General features: G+C 37.8%; 1 protein-coding gene across 1 annotated transcript in view; it reads right to left on the bottom strand.

Annotated features, from left to right (window-relative positions):
- Window positions 1-2,990: 2,990 nt before the first annotated feature.
- vangl1 (VANGL planar cell polarity protein 1) overlaps window positions 2,991-21,120 on the bottom strand; it is a 252,533-nt gene continuing 234,403 nt past the window's right edge. Inside the window, exons 7-8 of the mRNA XM_039743819.1 lie at window positions 11,071-11,305; window positions 2,991-5,046 (exon numbers count right to left, since the gene is read on the bottom strand). Coding sequence (XP_039599753.1) covers window positions 4,786-5,046; window positions 11,071-11,305 — 496 coding nt within the window. The 3' untranslated portion in view covers window positions 2,991-4,785. The remainder of the gene's footprint in view (window positions 5,047-11,070; window positions 11,306-21,120) is intronic.

The following is a 21,120-nucleotide window of genomic DNA, read 5'->3' as shown; positions in this document are numbered from 1 at the left end:
ATGCGAGCCTACTCTGCACTTCAGTTCCCACTGACCAATTAGGAAGGAACTCTGTGCTAATTCTTTTGTGAATGCACTAGAACTATGACCGACTGGATGTCTTGTGGCAAGAGAAACATCCACTGTATAATGCACCTTCATAGAAGACAAACTGAAGAACAGAGCCCAGTAGCTTCAAACTCCTGGCAGAACTGCACATTTGTACTTTTAACAAACTAGCATAGTCTACTAGTCAAAACAGACTCGCCATTTGTCAAAGTGTCAAATTATACGTGTACTGAGTCTTGTTCAATGGTCTGGCCACATCTTATGTGAGACTGGTCTACAACCTTTTGTGAGTCTGTAAATGTGTGTAGTATAAGCCTTCCTCCAATTGACCTTCAGTACAAAGGAGCCATTAAATGTTTGAGGACTCCCAAACTCCCGATGTAGAACACTAATTGGATTAGCCTTTAGCTTCCAAGTTAATCTATACTAATATAAGGCAAAGCCCTCACTGACTCACTCACTCATCACTAATTCTCCAACTTCCAGTGTAGGTAGAAGGCAGGCTTATTCCTTACAGCTTACTTACAAAAGTTAAGCAGGTTTCATTTCGAAATTCTACACGTAACGGTCGATAACGGTCGACAACGTCCACCATGTTGAACTTTCTTATTTATGGCCCCATCTTCACGAAATTTGGTAGGCGGCTTCCCTGCGCTAACTGAAAACCGATGTATAACTTTTTTCGATGGTATGACGCCACTGTCGGCTGTCATATTGAACTTTCCAACGTCACTAATTCTCCAACTTCCCGTGTAGGTAGAAGGCTGAAATTTGGCAGGCTCATTCCTTACAGATTACTTAAAAAAGTTAAGCAGGTTACATTTCGAAATTCTACGCGTAACGGTCGATAACGGTCGACAGCGTCCGTCATGTTGAACTTTCTTATTTATAGCCCCATCTTCACGAAATTTGGTATTTGGCCTTTTTATATAATCCACGGCTTCTCCTGTGTTTTATTTTCATTTATTACGATTATAGTTATTGTGTAGGTATTTTAGACTTACTTTACATTGCTCAGGTACCCATTTCCTTTATCATTCTAACCGTACCCCCATTAACGTGTCTATCGAGGTGATTACCATCGATCAAAGAACTGTCACTTACCGAGTGGTTTCCATGCCCAGAAATGGCACCTACCTTTTCCATTCTCTCTGTTACATATTGCATTGCCATATCAGGCTCACTCTTGATATCCGGAGGAACATTGGGTTTTATGTATTTAATGACTGGGACAGGTTCAAGGTGTGGACTGATGATGGTACAGGAGATAATTATACTACACAGGAGCACTAGAAGAGTGAAATGCTTAAGCCCTTCACCTATGCATCTGCATGTGAGTTGATGGCTGCCGGTGAATTGTTCGGTTGTCGCTTTCAAGTGTACCGAAATGGCCAAATATTTTACACCTTTCGACAACCGCCAATGCCTCTCAAACATCTTAGATTGACAGGTGACAATTTCAGTAGTGGACACTTTGATGTTTATGAATGTTTCAACTCTCAAAAGCTAGATGTGAAGTTATCAATGAAACCGGTTGTATGCTTACAACGCTTGACAGAGGCCGAATGTCACTTCAACACAAGTCCTACAAATACTGTCGTAATTGAAACAAACCATGAAATTCAAACCGATTATGACAGCAGCAATCCAAGCTGTGAAATTTGAGACAAGATTACTGTTCACATGGCCAACTGTACGTTGCATGCTCAAGAGTAAGCTCTGCGCACAGCTTGGTCATATTACAACCGGAGGGCCGAACTCACAATGTGGTATACAAAGAGATCCTTAACAAATAATTATTGGTATATTTTCCCTCAGTTTAAAAAGGTTTAATTTTCTTCTTAATAAAAATTTTAAGGCAGTACTTCGCTTTGCTTGTATAAAATAAATTATTCTGGCTTGAACATGATTAATACTTCTGCTATTGCTTGATTCTTAAATATTCATTTGCCAAACATACAGTATTTTCCCCAAATTTGCATCAATGTGCAGATTATAATATAATAACAGAGTATGTCACTCAATAATATCCTTTACAAAAACCTTAGCAGCAACACAAAATGACTAGAAAAATATCTCTCTAACCTGCTTTGGTTCAACTATAGCCATGTCACGCAGTTGCTTCTTCTAAGGCATTTCTACTTCACCTTTACCACCAGACTCCCACTGCTTCAAGAGGTGCTTGTCATTTTCCTCCTTAATGGCACTTCTCCCAGGTCTCTGCCAGTGTCTTTGACTGTGTGTTACATGATAAATGCGTGTTTACAGCACTCATTTCAACTCCATTACACAAGTTGTACAAATGTTTATTGACACAACAATTAAATAAAGTGAAAAAAAAAATCCCCTTTCATTTCTTAAAAAAATTTTCATTAAAAATTATTCACTCAAGGCCACAACTAGTATCATTGGGTTAGACGGAAGAAACTTAGACATTTTAAAAATATGCATTTTTTAAGTGTAAGAAAATGGTTTTCACTTGTTTGAAAGTGATGCAGGAGTATAAATACAGGCACATGGATGGTCACATTCTAAAAGAGGCTTGTACATAGGGCACAGTTTATATATTCAAATTAAAAACACACACTCACACAAAACAGGTCTTACAATTAGTACAGAACATGCACTTGAAAAGTTTTCAAAAGGAACATTGTTTCTTTCAGTTTAAAGCTGCGTACACATTATGTGTTTAGACAGATGCATACAAAAATGGCATAACAAACATGTTTAGGGAAACATCTGAGCGTTTTATTTCCTTCATTTCTTTAACTAAAAAATATAAAAAACGTCATTTTTTAAATCTACAACACATTGCTTTCCTGGGAAACTGCTCTGAGCGCACTGTAAGTGCACATTTATGACCATTCAATTTTTGTTAGGATGTACATTTAAAAAGTGCAATTAACTGTACTTTCTCTACCTGTCTGTTTTTGATGTGGTCGGTCTGGACGGAGGCGATTCCACTGGCGTCTCTTTTTGCTTACAGCAAAAAGTAAAAAGGACAGGGGTAGGCAGAGTCACACACCCTGCTGTGTACACTATGCATTACAATCAAAAAAGTGTTTTTTTTTGGATAACAGAATTTTGATAAGATGCACAGTTGCTGGGTTAACATTACATGGCAACTAATAAAAAGAGAACACAAAATTTTCAGAGGATACAATGGGGCATTTGTAAATTATACACATAAAAAGTTTAAAAAAACAATGGGAAGCAGATTCATTCTGGTAGTAAAACATTCAGTTTTATATTTGCAAAAGTAAAAGCAAAAAAAAATAAAATAAAAACACTGCTGTCAATGCACCCCTTTTGCATCATTCTTCATACCTCACATACAGTTTTTAGGGTTGCATTATTTCTGAAATAGAAACTGTGTAACATTTCTCAACCCAACTGCTGAATGGAAAGTTGTTTGAAGTTTGTTAACTGTACTCTTTTGAGACGTCATGTTCTGCTTTCCCTATGCTACTCTAGTGCATGGATCTGTTCAAGGAAAACCTCTTGCAAAATTGAACTACAGGAACGACCATTCATTTAGTGATTTTAACTGTAAAAGTGGACTCTTCCCTCCAAGTATACTTGACTCTTTTTTGATACACTGGTTATCATCCACTCTGGAATTGTGTAGTATTCTTAGCATCTCCTTGATACGAGATTAAACAGGGCCACTGAATGATTATTACAACTGCAAGCCAAATACATTGAGAGTGACTCGGAAAGAGAAAAAATATAGATTAGAGTGTCGTTTCAACTCTCTCTCTCTCTCAGATTTTTGACATGATGAGTTTGCCTAAAAAGGCGAAAAAAAATATTTTTGCACATTTCCCGATTTTTTTTCTTTATTTTTCCTATTTTCCCTTCGGCTAAACAAAAGCATTACTGCTCAAAGCTTGCGCCTTTTAAATCTAAATTTTACTTGACCTCGAAATAATGTTTTTCTTACTTTTTTAGAAAAGTTTTAATAAAACACAGCTTGTAAGCCAACATATTTCTCTCCCCCCACCCACCCACTTGTGCAAACACAGTCATAAATGTTAAGAAACCATTCTGCTATTTACCTCCACAAGTATTTCTTTAGTAACTGCTTTAAAAGTCTTGGCATATACAGAGCAGTACTTAAATAATCAATGTATAAATGAATATAGCAATAAAGAATAACAATACAGAAGACAAATGGCTGGATTAGTGTTACAATTTGCTACTCTGTTAACATGTGATCGCACATAAAAATGAACAGACTGTCAGTGTTAATATTTCAAAATTGTGCAAATTGACCCATTTTAAACAAAACCATTTTTAACATGCAAAACCAATAACCTAAAATATAGCTCAATAAAATACACCTGAAGAAACACTGTGGAGGATTGAGCTGCTACCATATTTGCTTGATGTCCATGCAAAGCTCCTGGATGGCAGCTACTCCCACTGCACCCTAAAGAGGTCAAAAGCTTAAGCGCAACAGGATTTCCTCAGTGGTCCTTTGACGAAGCTGTCTTCTCCGGAACGTAGTTTGCTGGTTTCTTTGAAAGTTTTTTATTTAAAGCTGCTTTGTGAAAGTCACTTAGTGTCCAAATACACAGATGTCAAACAGTGTTGGACTATTTTGTCCAGCAGGAATTCGGAAGCTCATAAAATGAGTTCATCATCTGCATTTTCATTCATTTTTACGATAAAAAGTTGGCCTTTATTAAAAAAAAAATATGAAAAAGATAAAATAAAAATTCAAATTAAGAAAAACTACACCGACGTTTCAGACTGTAACTGGAGAACAAATTTGTGAGATTTGGGGTCAATGAATTCTTCTGAAAGTTTGATGAAAGGAATTTTCTTCACAGTCACAACAAGGCTGAAGTCTACAGATTTAAGAACAAAAACCAGCCCATCCTTCAGACCGCTGGTAACAGCTTCCTCGCTAATTAGAGTCCACTGATTGGCAAACCAGCGCTCCCGACTGTACTGCAAGGTGGGACCTGGGTTCAGATAACTTTCCAGAAAAGCCTGCCCAAAAAAAAAAAAAATTATTTACACACATAGGTCAACAGCATTCTTAGAAAGTAAAAGGAATTCATCTATTAACCAGGCATAGTGAAAGTAAAGCAAGAAATTACCCTTGGCAAGAGGTCACTACACTGCAGGGCAAAATTGTGCAGACAACAATCAATCCAACAGTTTGTCATTAGGCAGTGGAAGAAGCTCACATCACACAGGGAGAACTTAAAAACTGAACTGAACTGGGGTATGAACATGGTGGACTGTATTATGCTGCTAATTTTAAGAATGAAAAAAATCAATAAAATTATGTTGCATGTTCAGGGGTCAGGTCACATTACATAACTGGCTTCATGGAAGAATGCCTCTGACTTGCTAAAATTATGTTTAAAAAAGAAAATAAAAGCTATGATTGAAAATCGCTGGAAAAGTCACAGAATGTGACATGGTCTTAGGCCATGTACATCACCAGATTTTTAAGGGGGTTTACCAACCTCTCATTTAGTTTTTGGTGCTAGTCCCAGTAGAGTTTTGTCTAGCTAAAGAAAATAAGCATAATTTTTGTCAAACCAGTTTAATTCTCCACACATGCTAAACCACATTCATCAAACAAAATTTCTCTCACTTGCTTCTGTAGCATCTACGTCAGTGCACGGAGGTAGTCCTAGCAGCTAACAAGACATGTAATTTATTTGTGTGTAATATTTTACAATAGGAAAGCAGATCTGCATGTCTTAGTTATAAACACATGAATATGAGGGTTCAAATTAAAAATGTACTGTAAGAGACTACACAGTTAAACTACAAATATTCACATACCATTTATGGTAAGTTCTAAATTTAATGAGCATAGGCCATTCAGCCCAGCATAGTTCCTCTTTTAGCTTTTGCTTAACATTTCCAAATAACTGCTGAGCTTTCAATGTTTCACTGTTGTTGTCAACCACACTACTTGATAGCTTGTCTTATCTATGTACAGTTCTCTGTGTGAAGAAATTTTCTAACATTTTAATCGACTTCCATTTGTGCACCTGTGTCCTCATAAATGAATTCATATTATTGTACTTGTCCATTCTACATCCTTCAGAATTTTGAATGCTTCTGTTTGGTTTCCTCTTAATCTTAGTGTGTTAAACTAATCTTCTATCTTTTCTCATAGCTCGCTCCCAGTAGTTCTTTAATTAGCCAGGCAGCTCTTTTCTGCTATGTTTATCTTTCTTTTTGGAGAAATGAAGACCAGCATTGCTCACAAGTATATTATACAGTTTAAGCAAACCATTAAAGATTTGTGCTCTATAGCAGTGTTTCTCAACCTTCTTGGTGTTGCGGCCCACTTTTTCCCTTTTAAGTGTCTTTGCAAACCTCCTTGGTGAATTGACCATGATTATCATAGCTTGAAGGGCTGGGTTTGTATGGGCTTCTCCTTTGGTTAATCGAGCGTGATTGTCAGATCAGTGTTTCGGTATTTGTTGGGGTCGAGCATGATCATCGGAGCATGGATCCACCATGATCCAATTCAACTCACTTCCATTATAAACAGTAAACTGTGCCCCCACTGGCTGCCAGCCCACGACCCAAAACCAGGTCATGACCCTGGGGTTGTGGGACATTTTGCTATAATATGCTTTATAGCTCAGCATTCTCAGAAACATTTAACATGTTTTGTGCAGTTCAGGTGAGCGAAGAGTCCACCCAGAATTCTAAGACTTTCACAAAAGAATATTTTCTAGGTCCAGTCCTTGTATTGTCAAATTATGTTGGGTATTTTTCTTACCAGGTATATTATATTTATTTATATATAATTCATTTACCATGTATAATATTTATCCATATTTGAATTTTTTCCTTATGCTTATGAAGTGATTTTGCCAAGCCTAATGCTACACTCCATTTGAAGTGAGATGTTGGAATTTTTAAGGTCCAGGCCAGAATTTTCAACTGGAATGCCCCCTTAAGTCTGATTTTCAACTTGGAAACTCTAGGCTGGTCTGTAAACTCAGAGATGGTTCAACTTCAGATCATGACATCAATCTAAAATGGCAATTTACACTGAGAGCTTTAGTGAAAGCTGTAGTATTATACTGTTTATTAGCACTTCTGTCTATTTGTGTCTCATAAATCAGTCATACACACAGCAACATCCAACTTCTATCTGCTGAAATCTTGCTATAATGTTTGGATATGCATAATAACACATAATGCTTTTTTTATCAACTGCTACTTCTTTAAATTGAGCAAGCACAACAAAGGTTTTCTTGGATATATCCACAGGTGTTCCAAATGTTTTACTGGAACGTGATCAGCTTGAGTGCGATGTCAATCTCAGCTCTGATATCTGACTTCCAAGGTAAATGGAATGCAGCTTAAGTTCAACATCTATGTCCAATTTAATGTCACCTTTAAATTTCATCATTTACTTTCATTAGTTTTGCCAATGCTTAAAGTAAAGCTTTAGTTTCAGTGCTTAAAATAATCCGGAACTCATGTGCAGTGTGCTACAAATGCCTCTCTCTTTAGTTTTTGCTTGGCTTTTCTCTCTTTAGTTTAAAATCATTGACTCTTATTGTTTAATAGAGACTTTTAAAATATTTAATTTGTAACAAAAATGTGAGATCTGATTTAGGCAGAAACAGGAAGAAAAAATAAGGCTTGTGTTTACTGTGGCTACTAAAAATATAAAGACAATAGCCACTGACAAAAGCATGCCTTTATATCAGACAGTACTGAAAGACTTTGCAGCTTTGTGTTAATCATTTATTCATTGACAACAGAAAAGTAAAGATGAAACGAAAGAATGACTCTAAATACAAAAAGGAAATAAAGTATTTATTTGTCTCTACAGTGCATCCGGAAAGTATTCACAGCGCATCACTTTTTCCACATTTTGTTATGTTACAGCCTTATTCCAAAATGGATTAAATTCATTTGTTTCCTCAGAATTCTACACACAACACCCCATATTGACAACATGAAAAAAGTTTACTTGAGGTTTTTGCAAATTTATTAAAAATAAAAAAACTGAGAAATCACATGTACATAAGTATTCACGGCCTTTGCTCAATACTTTGTCGATGCACCTTTGGCAGCAATTACAGCCTCAAGTCTTTTTGAATATGATGCCACAAGCTTGGCACACCTATCCTTGGCCAGTTTCACCCATTCCTCTTTGTAGCACCTCTCAAGCTCCATCAGGTTGGATGGGAAGCGTCGGGGCTCAGCCATTTTAAGATCTCTCCAGAGGTGTTCAATCAGATTCAAGTCTGGGCTCTGGCTGGGCCACTCAAGGACAATCACAGAGTTGTCCTGAAGCCACTCCTTTGACATTTTGGCTGTGTGCTTAGGGTCGTTATCCTGTTGAAAGATGAACTGTTGCCCCAGTCTGAGGTCAAGAGCGCTCTGGAGCAGGTTTTCATCCAGGATGTCTCTGTACATTGCTGCAGTCATCTTTCCCTTTATCCTGACTAGTCTCCCAGTTCATGCCGCTGAAAAACATCCCAACAGCATGATGCTGCCACCACCATGCTTCACTGTAGGGATGGTATTGGCCTGGTGATGAGCGGTGCCTGGTTTCCTCCAAACGTGACGCCTGGCATTCACACCACGGAGTTCAATCTTTGTCTCATCAGACCAGAGAATGTTGTTTCTCATGGTCTGAGAGTCCTTCAGGTGCCTTTTGACAAACTCCAGGCGGGCTGGCTGCCATGTGCCATTTACCAAGGAGTGGCTTCCAGACCACACAGGCCTGATTGGTGGATTGCTGCAGAGATGGTTGTCCTTCTGAAAGGTTCTCCTCTCTCCACAGAGGACCTCTGGAGCTCTGACAGAGTGACCATCTGGTTCTTGGTCACCTCCTTGACTAAGGCCCTTCTCCCCCGATCGCTTAGTTTAAATGGTCGGCCAGCTCTAGGAAGAGTCCTGGTGGTTTCGAACTTCTTCCACTTACGGATGATGGAGGCCACTGTGCTCATTGGGACCTTCAAAGAAGATAAAATTTTTCTGTAACCTTCCCCAGATTTGTGTCTCGAGACAATCCTGTCTCGGAGGTCTACAGACAATTCTTTTGATTTCATGCTTGGTTTGTGCTCTGACATGAACTGTCAACTGTGGGACCTTATATAGACAGGTGTGTGCCTTTCCAAATCATGTCCAATCAACTGAATTTATCACAGGTGGACTCCAATTAAGCTGCAGAAACATCTCAAGGATGATCAGGGGAAACAGGGTGCACCTGAGCTCAATTTGGAGCTTCGAAGCAAAGGCTGTGAAAAATTATGTACATGTGCTTTCTCAATTTTTTTATTTTTAATGAATTTGCAAAAACCTCAAGTAAACTTTTTTCCATGTTGTCATTATGGGGTGATGTGTGTAGAATTCTGAGGAAACAAATGAATTTAATCCATTTTGGAATAAGGCTGTAACATAACAAAATGTGGAAAAAGTGATGCGCTGTGAATACTTTCTGGATGCACTGTAACTGCTGAAGAGTGCCAAATACCTGGCACTAAAATAGCTAAATAGGAGGGAAACTTTTCAAGCACAACAGTAGAGATAACCATTTTATCCTTGTTGTTATAGTTCTAGCAGTAACTAAACTGTAAATAAATACGAGATGGCCATTAAAAATAAAAGAAAAACACCTTAGTTTGGTTAAAATTTGCAAATGCCTTCAACCCAGCAAACACAAACTACCCCCTTTTGTATTTATCTGAGATTCATTGAAACACATGAAAAAGAAACAAGTAATCTGCATTACAGCAGAATAATGTGATGTATTGAAGGATGCTATTAGAATTTGTTCTTATGCCATTAATATAAAACACAGGCACTGCAAATTCAATGTCCACTAATAGAAGGCTAATAATTTTCTAAATATACTTCTGTGTAATCAGTATCTGAAAGTAACTTTGAAAAGTCAGTGTGGCAATGCTAGACTTTTAAGCAAAGGTTTGCTAAATCCTTGTCTCTGACACACAAAATAATCCTGAGCAGATCACTTCTCTTGAGTGCTCAGAATTTAAAAAGAAAAAAAATTATGTATCATACATATACCTATCTCAACAGTATCATAATTCTAGTGTAGCTCTAGGTTTTCAAAAGTGATAAAATGACCACAGAGCTATTTTATTTTTGCATTTTTCTAAGTTACTGTGGTTCACAAAAAATCTGATATTAATCTGATGATAATTCCTCAATTGAGGATTTCAAGGATGCAGACCAATGTTGACACTTTGTGTTTTTTTTGTCAGTTTTGACACTTGAATTCAAAATTTGGTGATGGTTGGAATAATTTCTAAAATTGAAAACAATTTTATATATTAAGTTTCTGTGTGCATTGTTATTTATGGCCCCAATAGTGCCAAAAAGGTAGATCTAAACATAAGGACTTATCTTCTAATACTTTCTTAGAATGTCTTTTAATTGCATTTTTCATATGCTTTATTTTGAGTCAATGAGATAAGACACTGACTTCAATGATGACTAATGCTAATGTAATTATATCCTGGTTAGGCCAACCTTTGCACATGTGTAAACTTAAAACTACATTGGGACTGAAAATGTACAGTAGCAGCAGATAATAGGTTTTCATTTTTTTCAGCTGATAAATAACAAGTGTTATATGTCAAATATTCCACCGTGATAATGGTCATTTGTGAAATATCACACAGTGCATCTTTGGTTATAACTTTATTTTGTAATTTATACTTCTGCATTAATTCCTGCTCTACTATATTGTCATTTCAGTTTATAAATTGACTCTGATGTACTCTACATAAATGATCATTTTTGTCATCTCTTCAGAATTAATATTCTTGTATTGGTTTCCTGTAATCTGTAGCCAAAACAGAATTAATTTGTGCTTTGTAAAGTATAATATGCCTGTGTGAAAGGTACTTGAAAATGAAAAAACATTCATAACAGGCAAAACAGATGTTTAAGTTGATGCTGTTTTTTGGAATGTTGGAACTTTTTAAAGGATCTGATCCAAAAAATATTATATGGTGTTCAATGAGAAGAAAAAAAAAAAAGAATTACCTTTGGTGTCATATTATTGGTGATGCAGAAAGCGAGGTGTTGCTGAATGCTTTCCATTGTGTGGCAATGCTGCTGTCTGGTGGTGCGGAGGTACTTTTGTAGAGCTCTGGCCATTGAAGGAAAGATGGCTTGTGCAGCTTCCCGGGGGTCCATCACTTCTCCTGGTGCCTTCTTTTGCTCTTCCTCCTGCATTCGCTTAATGTGTGTGAAGGCTTCTTCTACTGCCACCACCAGTCTACACCAGAAATTAAACCAGAGGATAAATATTAGAATTAGCCAAGCATCACCATGTTTAGTGGCTTTCCTTTAATTTAAAGTTTTCATGGTGGATGGAGTATTATTATTGGGTATCCATTACTTTTAAAGTTGTTGTAATTCAAATTGTCAAAAGCCTACTTCAGACTGCAGTGGTAAATCACTCACTGTCAAGTTGAACTTTATCACCATATTTGTGCGAACACCACTCCATACTGGAAGAAACTAAGTCTAGGTTAACACTGACTTGATACATTTAGAGTCACTGGATGACTAAGAACACTCTGTTACTGTTTCATATCCTTTTTAAATACGCAATTTCTCTATTTTTATATATACGTTCCTTACTGTTGATTAGTTCAGATAGCAAAGCAAAACATCCTCAAAGCAAATTAATTAATTTTCAGTTCAGGGTTGCAGGTGCCACAGCTTGTTCCAGCTGTACTGGTCCCGCATTCTAGGCACAGTGTGAAATAACAAAGAAGCACTTGACACATGAAGTTGTCAAACATGAAACATACATGAAAAGGATACCTGCATGACAGGAGGCAAATGGGGAAAGGAAAACAACACAGAACATAAACCTCTGGGGTGTCTTAAATCCCAAAGAAACTGGAACAGTCAACAAATGTTCCAATTTAATACTCGGCTACAGTTATGGCTTTGAGTGAACACATCTAGTTCCAAACTAATGAATAATAATTAAAAATTGTTTGTACCAAAATCTACAAGCTGCTTAGGACCTCCAAAACCAACACCTGATCTACAAATTGTTGGTGCTGAAATATACTTTTCCAGTGTCTCCTCACTGTAACATTAAAGAATAATTGCCTCTTGCATTAAAATAGCATTAAGTGAGTAATCACTACTAATAGAGGAAGAGGCACAATACCTTACAGAACGCAAGTGGCAAACTAACCTGCTGAGAATACTCTGTTACAATTTAACAATTATAAAATGCAGACAGGACATCACTCTATCTGAGGATTATAAAGTGCAGGAAGATAATTTGGAGAAAATGCAAGGGATGAGTTGGTGACTGTCACAACTGGTGCATGCCAGTAGAATATGGGTACAAATGTATTGTAGCTCAGTCACTGAATAAAGCTCTTAAAATACTTGACATTGACTGGAGGTAGCAGGACTCCTGCTTTAAAAGAACAACCAGGGGAACAACTGTTGCATAAAGAAGACCAGACACATTATCAGCCTTAGCTTAGCTGAGTGCACAGTTAAGTGCAAGTCGAGACATCTAACATACCCAGGAACCTCAATGACAATACGTCTGCTGGTCTCAAGGTGACATTGCCTCTTTGAATCCATCCGCACCAAATGAATGGGATCACTTATCTGTCTTTTTCTAATGCAGAGAGCTAATTCTTGGCAAATGCACCCGGGCTTTTGCAAGTAGCAAAATATCCACAAGGCAATTCTTTATTGCAGGTGAAAGACAGTAATAGACATAAAGAGATAATCTCTTCACCTACAGATTTATCAAAAGCAGGAAGAATACAGCTAATAATAGGGAGACAGCTCATTTGAGGAGAAATAAGGAACACACCACTAGAGAAAGGTCTAAGAATAAATACTTATGCTCCACATCTATTGTCAGCAGTGTAAATAATGAGGGTGTTCGGCCAAGGTTAGCAAAAAATGATGAAAGTAGAAGCAAGATGCAGGCTAGCAGGAAAATTGATTCTGAATGCAATATACCTGCTATTCTTTGAAGAAATGTTTAATACTGCACTTATATTATTTAAAACTCATGCATAGAGACAACTCTACAGGGTGCAAATGAAACAAAATACAGTTAAAGGATATACAAGCTGTTAAGAAATACAATGCAGAGGCTCAAATGCCAAACAAGCAGATACAAATCTTCCAAGCAAAGCTTCTCCATATCAGCTTAGGCACTGAGGTGGTTTTAAACTCGGTGGGTTTAGAGTTTCTACACTGTCCCACAGGAAACTTCTCAAGAACTACAAGTTTTGCAACCCTTCTTAGGAATACAGCACATTGCTGCACGGATGTCTCACATTGGCAATGAACTTCTGACATTTAGATAAAAGAAGAAGGGTTATTTTAGGAGAACTTTTTTGTTCTTGGTGCCAAATGGTTGTTTACTGATATAAAGTGTAAATACAGCTACAGTAACATAGCTGTTTTGTATCTGCTAAAGGACCAATACATTATGAAACAGTATAGATTTCATTTTTTTTATTTAACCAATACATTACGAAAGAGTATAGATTTTTTTTTAAATAAAAAAACAAAAAAAAAACAAAAAAAAAACTTAAATAGACCATTCAAACAAACACAAATCACTCTGAATGTCAGCAGGTGCTAGCTCAACACCTGGAAGTGGACAAGTAACTCTTTATAACTTTAACTCTTTGGAAACCTGAAACTACTAAGCTCCTTGCAGTAGAGAGGTAGTACAATTCGTGCAGCTTCTCCCAAAAGAGTGAAATGTGAGAAAGGTATCTTAAACACTGATAGCATACCAACAGACCAACAGTTTAATAAAAAAGATGGGCGTAAATAAGTGCAAGAAAAGAAATACACTAATGACAAATACAAAAGAAGCAGTAAAAAGGCAGAATGTTGCAAATTATTGAAACACCACCACTGGAAATAATGCTAAGCAGAAATACATCAGTATATCATCTGAAGAAAAAATGGTAGTGGGTTACAAGAAGTGAAATGCTTGCAAATTATGGTGTATATACTGTATGTGACAAAAGATAACAAAATTGATACACACACACACAAATAAAAATTAAATGTTATAATAAATGGTGGCACACTGCAGCACAGCCCTACATTTCCTTTACTGAGGCTAAAATTCAGTTTTTGTTTTTCAACCTTTTTCATTTTCCTCTTTTTTTTTTATATTTTTTGACCGTTTGTTGTTTACATTTTTTGGATTTGTTGCAATTCTACTCCAGTCCCTCCCCCATAATTATTCGTTTAGGGTTTCCAAATTAAATTAAGGCTTTGGTTAAGTGGGCTAGGGATTTTGGCCATTTCCCCATTTCCTTTCTTAGGATTGTACACTCTAGGGCTTTCTGAATTGCAGGGACGTAGGCCCCATTTTTAAGGTATTGGGCCTCTTCTTGAGTGTTTATCCAAAATGAAGAGATTGTGTTTTGGAACCAATTTGCTTTAAACACAAGCACTGTAACAGTATTTTGTGTATGCACATAAGAAAAAAAAAAAAGAAAACACAGTCAGATAAACTACAGGAGCAGCACATAGATAACAATGGAATAAAAGTGATTCTACAACCAGAAAACAAAATGTATTACTTGGGGTTGCTTCTTTATGCACTTGCAAGGACTGCTAACTTAAAAAAATGGGAGATGCACTATTCAGTTTTAAATATATATATAAAATCATACATATAATTTTCTAAACCTGCTTTATCCTGGGGAGAGGGTTGGTTTAGCTGGAGTCTATTCCAGCAAGCATAGGGAACAAGATATGCACAAAACCTTAGACAGGCCACCAGTCCATTGCAGGCTGAACACACCCACACAAAAATGCAAACACACACACAAAGAGGCCAATTTAGCATTGCTAATCCACCTAGCCTGCATGTCTTCCACCCACACAGGACATGGGAAGAACAAGCAAACTTCAGCAAGGAGGATTAAGGATATGAATCCTGGTGTCTTTACAGCGTGGCAGCAGAGCTACCATTGCGCAACTGTGCTGCCTGAGAACCTACTGTACTGTATATCTAATTCAAAAAAACATTACAATAAAATTGCTGTTGTTTTATCTAACAAGTCAAACTCTGGTTTGACTCTAAAATGTAAAATGTTAATTTTCTTTATTTTAATCTAGTAAGAAATTTAAATTAACAGCACAAATGGTTGTATGAGACTATCTTAATGTATTTTACAGCATATCACTGTTTGTCTCACACATGCATTCCCTAGGTTAAAAATACCGACAATTCAAAATGGCTGATAAAACTTTCAGCAGAATTGAGCTAAATAAGAGGGTGATGGTGAGAAAAAGTAATTGCTCCAAAGCACAGGCTAATGAGTTAAAAGTTGCCTTCCTGGCCTCCTTCCCCTAAGGCAATCTATAGCATACCAAACAAGAGAGATAAAAGGCAAACCTCAGCAGACACTGTGAATAGCAAAAAACAAACAAACAACAATGCACACCTTTGATGGCTATACTTAAGGCAAAGTATGAAAGAAAAATGGTGATGAAAGGCAGCTTTGAAGGAAGAAAAAACGTCCAGTTTCAGCAATATCTGGTAATAATTCACTTGCTGAAAAAATAAATTACAGCCCTAGTTTTTTGAAGTATAAAATCTACAATATGGATAAAGGAAAGAAGAGATCTTTAAAGTTTTTAGAAAGAAACCTTTAATAGGCTTACATGCACCAATAAAATCTAAAGATTTGGATGCCTGTCACATTAGGCACATTTGCACTACAAATTCTGATCTGGAATATTGCCAGCTCCAGGAGACTGGATTCAGTTCCAAGCCAGGTCACTGTCTGTGTGGAATTTATGTTTTCCTGAGTCTGCATGCATGAGTTTTTTTTCTACCACCCAAAGATATGATTAACCAGGGACTCTAAATTGGCCAGGCATGAGAGAATGTGGGTGAGGAACTGTCCGTTGTGATGGACTGGCACCACATGTTTCTTCTACCCTACACCCAACACTGCTGGGGTAGGCCCTGTATCTTTAGGCCAGATAAAATGCAGTTTGACAATGGGTGGATAGTATTACAAGTGTAGCTGGAACTTATAGTTAGAGGATATTTAGACTATGTTTTAGGTGTGCTGATTTGGGTTTAAATTTTAAATAGGATTAAACTATTATTGGGTGCATAGTTTACTTGATGGAGTAGTAGGAGAGAAAAAAAAACTCACTAGAAATGCTCCAATCAATCTGCTGACCCTAAAAAAAGACTCTATTGGTGATCAGTCAATTGGCTGATTATAAAAAACAATCTTGTCATCTCCTGCTTTTCTAGGCTTTACAGTAATTTAGTTGCAATGACCATTTACACAAGGTATTATGGTAACTGAGCCTGTGCACTTTTTTTTGCAGTGAACGTCCTTTAAGGGTGGCACGGTGGCACAGTGGTAGCGCTGCTGCCTCGCAGTAAGGAAACCTGGGTTCGCTTCCCAGGTCCTTCTTGCGTGGAGTTTGCATGTTCTCCCCTTGTCTGGTACAAAGACATGCAGGTTAGGTGCACTGGTGATCCTAAATTGTCCCTAGTGTGTGTGTGTGTGTGTGTGTGTGTGCCGGCGCCCTGCCCAGGGTTTGTTCCTGCCTTGCGCCCTGTGCTGGCTGGGACTGGCTCCAGCCAATGGATGTAGCGTGTTGGAAAATGACTGACTGATGTCCTTTAATAAACAACGCAGCTGTAGTGCAATTAGTGATTAAAAAGATTAAAACCTGTAAGTGCAGGTATATTTACATTTAAGCAGTGTTTAATTGCCAATAATAATTTAATCAAGTGTATATACTGTTTGTGGACACACCTTGGATTAACATGTCCCTTTGGTCACATTATTTTCAGTCTTTTCTAGGGTTACCATCATTTTTGTCCAGGCCTGTTTCATGAGTTTATTTTTTTAAATAATTCTGTTGAAGCATGGTTGAAAATCAATGTCTGACTTTCATTGGTTAAATTTCATAGAATTTTTATTTATTATTACTTTTGTCAGATTAAAGTTATTTCTGTGACCATTTTGAGTTTTTCTTTCATTGACTGAAGGGTACCAACAATTTTGTCCAGGTGTGTGTATATATATATATATATATATATATATATATATATATATATATATATATAGTGAGCTGGAGGGCTGATCGCACCCCAAATAGAGACAGACGCCCCTTGGAAAACCACAAAGCCTGAAGCACTGACTACCCTCACATTGCTCCTTATCCTTGCACTATAGCGCGTAATACAAGCCTCGCGCGGTACTCCGCCGACTTAAAACCCGTGCGCAGCACCTGTCAGATTTCGTATTGATTTGTTTTGCTTTCTCTCTCTCTCTCAGACTGCCTCTGCTCCTGACGCGTATGCATTCGAAGAAGAAGAAACTTGCGAAACCCTTAATTGAAAGACGAAACTGTCATCTTTGTCAAGGAGCAATTTTGAAGTGACAAATGTTTGTTTGCAGTGTTTGAATAAATATCCTTCTTATTTCCATGATATCGAGTGTCTCTGTGCAAATCTGTGACCCAAGCGTGACTATATATATATAGATAGATAGATAGATAGATAGATAGATAGATAGATAGATAGATAGATAGATAGATAGATAGATAGATAGATAGATAGATAAAAAAGGGCGGCACAGTGGGTAGCGCTGCTGCCTCGCAGTTAGGGGACCTGGGTTCGCGTCCCGGGTCCTACCTGTGTGGAGTTTGCTTGTTCTTCCCGTGTCTGCGTGGGTTTCCTCCGGGTGCTCCGGTTTCCTCCCACAGTCCAAATACATGCAGGTTAGGTGCACTGGCGATCCTCAATTGTCCCTAGTGTGTGCTTGGTGTGTGTGCCCTGCCCGGGGTTTGTTTCCTGCCTTGTGCACTGTGTTGGCTGGGATTGGCTCCAGCAGAACCCCGTGACCCTGTAGTTAGGATATAGCGGGATGAATAATGGATGGATATACACACGTGGACAAAATTGTTGGTACCCTTCAGTCAATGAAAGAAAAACTCAAAATGGTCACAGAAATAACTTTAATCTGACAAAAGCAATAATAAATAAAAATTCTATGAAATTTAACCAATGAAAGTCAGACATTGATTTTCAACCATGCTTCAACAGAATTATTTAAAAAAATAAACTCATGAAACAGGCCTGGACAAAAATGATGGTACCCCTAACTTAATATTTTGTTGCACAACCTTTTGAGGCAATCACTGCAATCAAACGATTCCTGTCAATGAGACTTCTGCACTTCTCAGCAGGTATTTTGGCCCACTCCTCATGAGCAAACTGCTCCAGTTGTCTCAGGTTTGAAGGGTGCCTTTTCCAGACGACATGTTTCAGCTCTTTCCAAAGATGCTCAATAGGATTGAGGTCAGGGCTCATAGAAGGCCACTTTAGAATAGTCCAATGTTTTCCTCTTAGCCATTCTTGGGTGTTTTTAGCTGTGTGTTTTGGGTCATTGTCCTGTTGCAAGACCCATGACCTGCGACTGAGACCAAGCTTTCTGACACTGGCCAGCACATTTCTCTCTAGAATCCCTTGATAGTCTTGAGATTTCATTGTACCCTGCACAGATTCAAGACACCCTGTGCCAGATGCAGCAAAGCAGCCCCAGAACATAACAGAGCCTCCTCCATGTTTCACAGAAGGGACAGTGTTCTTTTCTTGATATGCTTCATTTTTCCGTCTGTGAACATAGAGCTGATGTGCCTTGGCAAAAAGTTCAATTTTTGTCTCATCTGTCCATAGGACATTCTCCCAGAATCTTTGTGGCTTGTCCACATGTAGTTTGGCAAATTCCAGTCTGGCTTTTTATGATTTGTTTTCAACAATGGTGTCCTCCTTGGTCGTCTCCCATGAAGTCCACTTTGGCTCAAACAACACGGATGGTGCGATCTGACACTGATGTTCCTTGAGCTTGAAGTTCACCTTGGATCTCTTTAGAAGTTTTTCTGGGCTCTTTTGTTACCATTCGTATTATCCGTCTCTTTGATTTGTCATCAATTTTCCTCCTGGGGCCACGTCCAGGGAGGTTGGCTACAGTCCCATGGATCTTAAATTTCTGAATAATATGTGCAACTGTAGTCACAGGAACATCAAGCTGCTTGAGATGGTCTTATAGCCTTTACCTTTGACATGCTTGTCTATAATTTTCTTTCTAATCTCCTGAGACAACTCTTTCCTTCGCTTCCTCTGGTCCATGTTGAGTGTGGTACACACCATGTCACCAAACAACACAGTGACTACCTGGAGCCCTATATATAGGTCCACTGACTGATTACAAGATTGTAGACACCTGTGATGCTAATTAGTGGACACACCTTGGATTAACATGTCCCTTTGGTCACATTATTTTCAGTCTTTTCTAGGGTACCATCATTTTTGTCCAGGCCTGTTTCATGAGTTTATTTTTTAAATAATTCTGTTGAAGCATGGTTGAAAATCAATGTCTGACTTTCATTGGTTAAATTTCATAGAATTTTTATTTATTATTACTTTTGTCAGATTAAAGTTATTTCTGTGACCATTTTGAGTTTTTCTTTCATTGACTGAAGGGTACCAACAATTTTGTCCACATGTCCAATTTATAATATATTATAATAATATTATAATATATTATAATTATTTATAATAAGCCTTCTTCAAGATAACTACATTATAGAAACAAATTAAACAATATGACTGGTCATAATTATTTATGTAATTATTATGTAATTACTTTCTTGTATGCCATGTATTATGTTTAAATATCGTTGTACATATGTTATTAGTATGTATTTTAAGTAATGAGAAGTTTTATTGGCTAACTAAAAAGAGTACAAAAAGAGCACAAAATGCTAGCTTTCATTTTGCTAGACTTATCATTACTACCATAATGGCTAACACGGTACAACACCCTAGTACTACAAACCAGATTCCAAAAAAGTTGGGACACTAAACAAATTGTGAATAAAAACTGAATGCAATGATGTGGAGATGGCAAATGTCAATATTTTATTTGTAATAGAACGTAGATGACAGATCAAATGTTTAATCCGAGTAAATGTATCATTTTAAAGGAAAAATATGTTGATTCAAAATTTCACGGTGTCAACAAATCCCAAAAAAGTTGGGACAAGTAGCAATAAGAGGCTGGAAAAAGTAAATTTGAGCATAACGAAGAGCTGGAAGACCAATAAACACTAATTAGGTCAATTGGCAACATGATTGGGTATAAAAAGAGCTTCTCAGAGTGGCAGTGTCTCTCAGAAGCCAAGATGGGTAGAGGATCACCAATTCCCACAATGTTGCGCAGAAAGATAGTGGAGCAATATCAGAAAGGTGTTACCCAGTGAAAAATTGCAAAGACTTTGCATCTATCATCATCAACTGTGCATAACATCATCCGAAGATTCAGAGAATCTGGAACAATCTCTGTGCGTAAGGGTCAAGGCCGTAAAACCATACTGGATGCCCGTGATCTCCGGGCCCTTAAACGACACTGCACCACAAACAGGAATGCTACTGTAAAGGAAATCACAGAATGGGCTCAGGAATACTTCCAGAAACCATTGTCAGTGAACACAATCCACCGTGCCATCCGTCGTTGCCAGCTGAAACTCTACAGTGCAAAGAAGAAGCCATTTCTAAGCAAGATCCACAAGCTCAGGCGTTGTCACTGGGCCAGGGATCATTTAAAATGGAGTGTGGCAAAATGGAAGACTGTTCTGTGGTCAGGACGAGTCACGATTCAAGTTCTTTTGGAAATCTGGGACGCCATGTCATCCGGACCAAAGAGGACAAGGACAACCCAAGTTGTTATCAACGCTCAGTTCAGAAGCCTGCATCTCTGATGGTATGGGGTTGCATGAGTGCGTGTGGCATGGGCAGCTTGCATGTCTGGAAAGGCACCATCAATGCAGAAAAATATATTCAGGTTCTAGAACAACATATGCTCCCATCCAGACGTCATCTCTTTCAGGGAAGACCCTGCATTTTTCAACAAGATAATGCCAGACCACATTCTGCATCAATCACAACATCATGGCTGCTACGGAGAAGGATCCAGGTACTGAAATGGCCAGTCTGCAGTCCAGATCTTTCACCTATAGAGAACA

This window comes from Polypterus senegalus, chromosome 2 (assembly GCF_016835505.1).
Source record: "Polypterus senegalus isolate Bchr_013 chromosome 2, ASM1683550v1, whole genome shotgun sequence".
Taxonomy (NCBI): domain Eukaryota; kingdom Metazoa; phylum Chordata; class Cladistia; order Polypteriformes; family Polypteridae; genus Polypterus; species Polypterus senegalus.
This window is presented reverse-complemented; position numbering and strand designations above follow the sequence as displayed.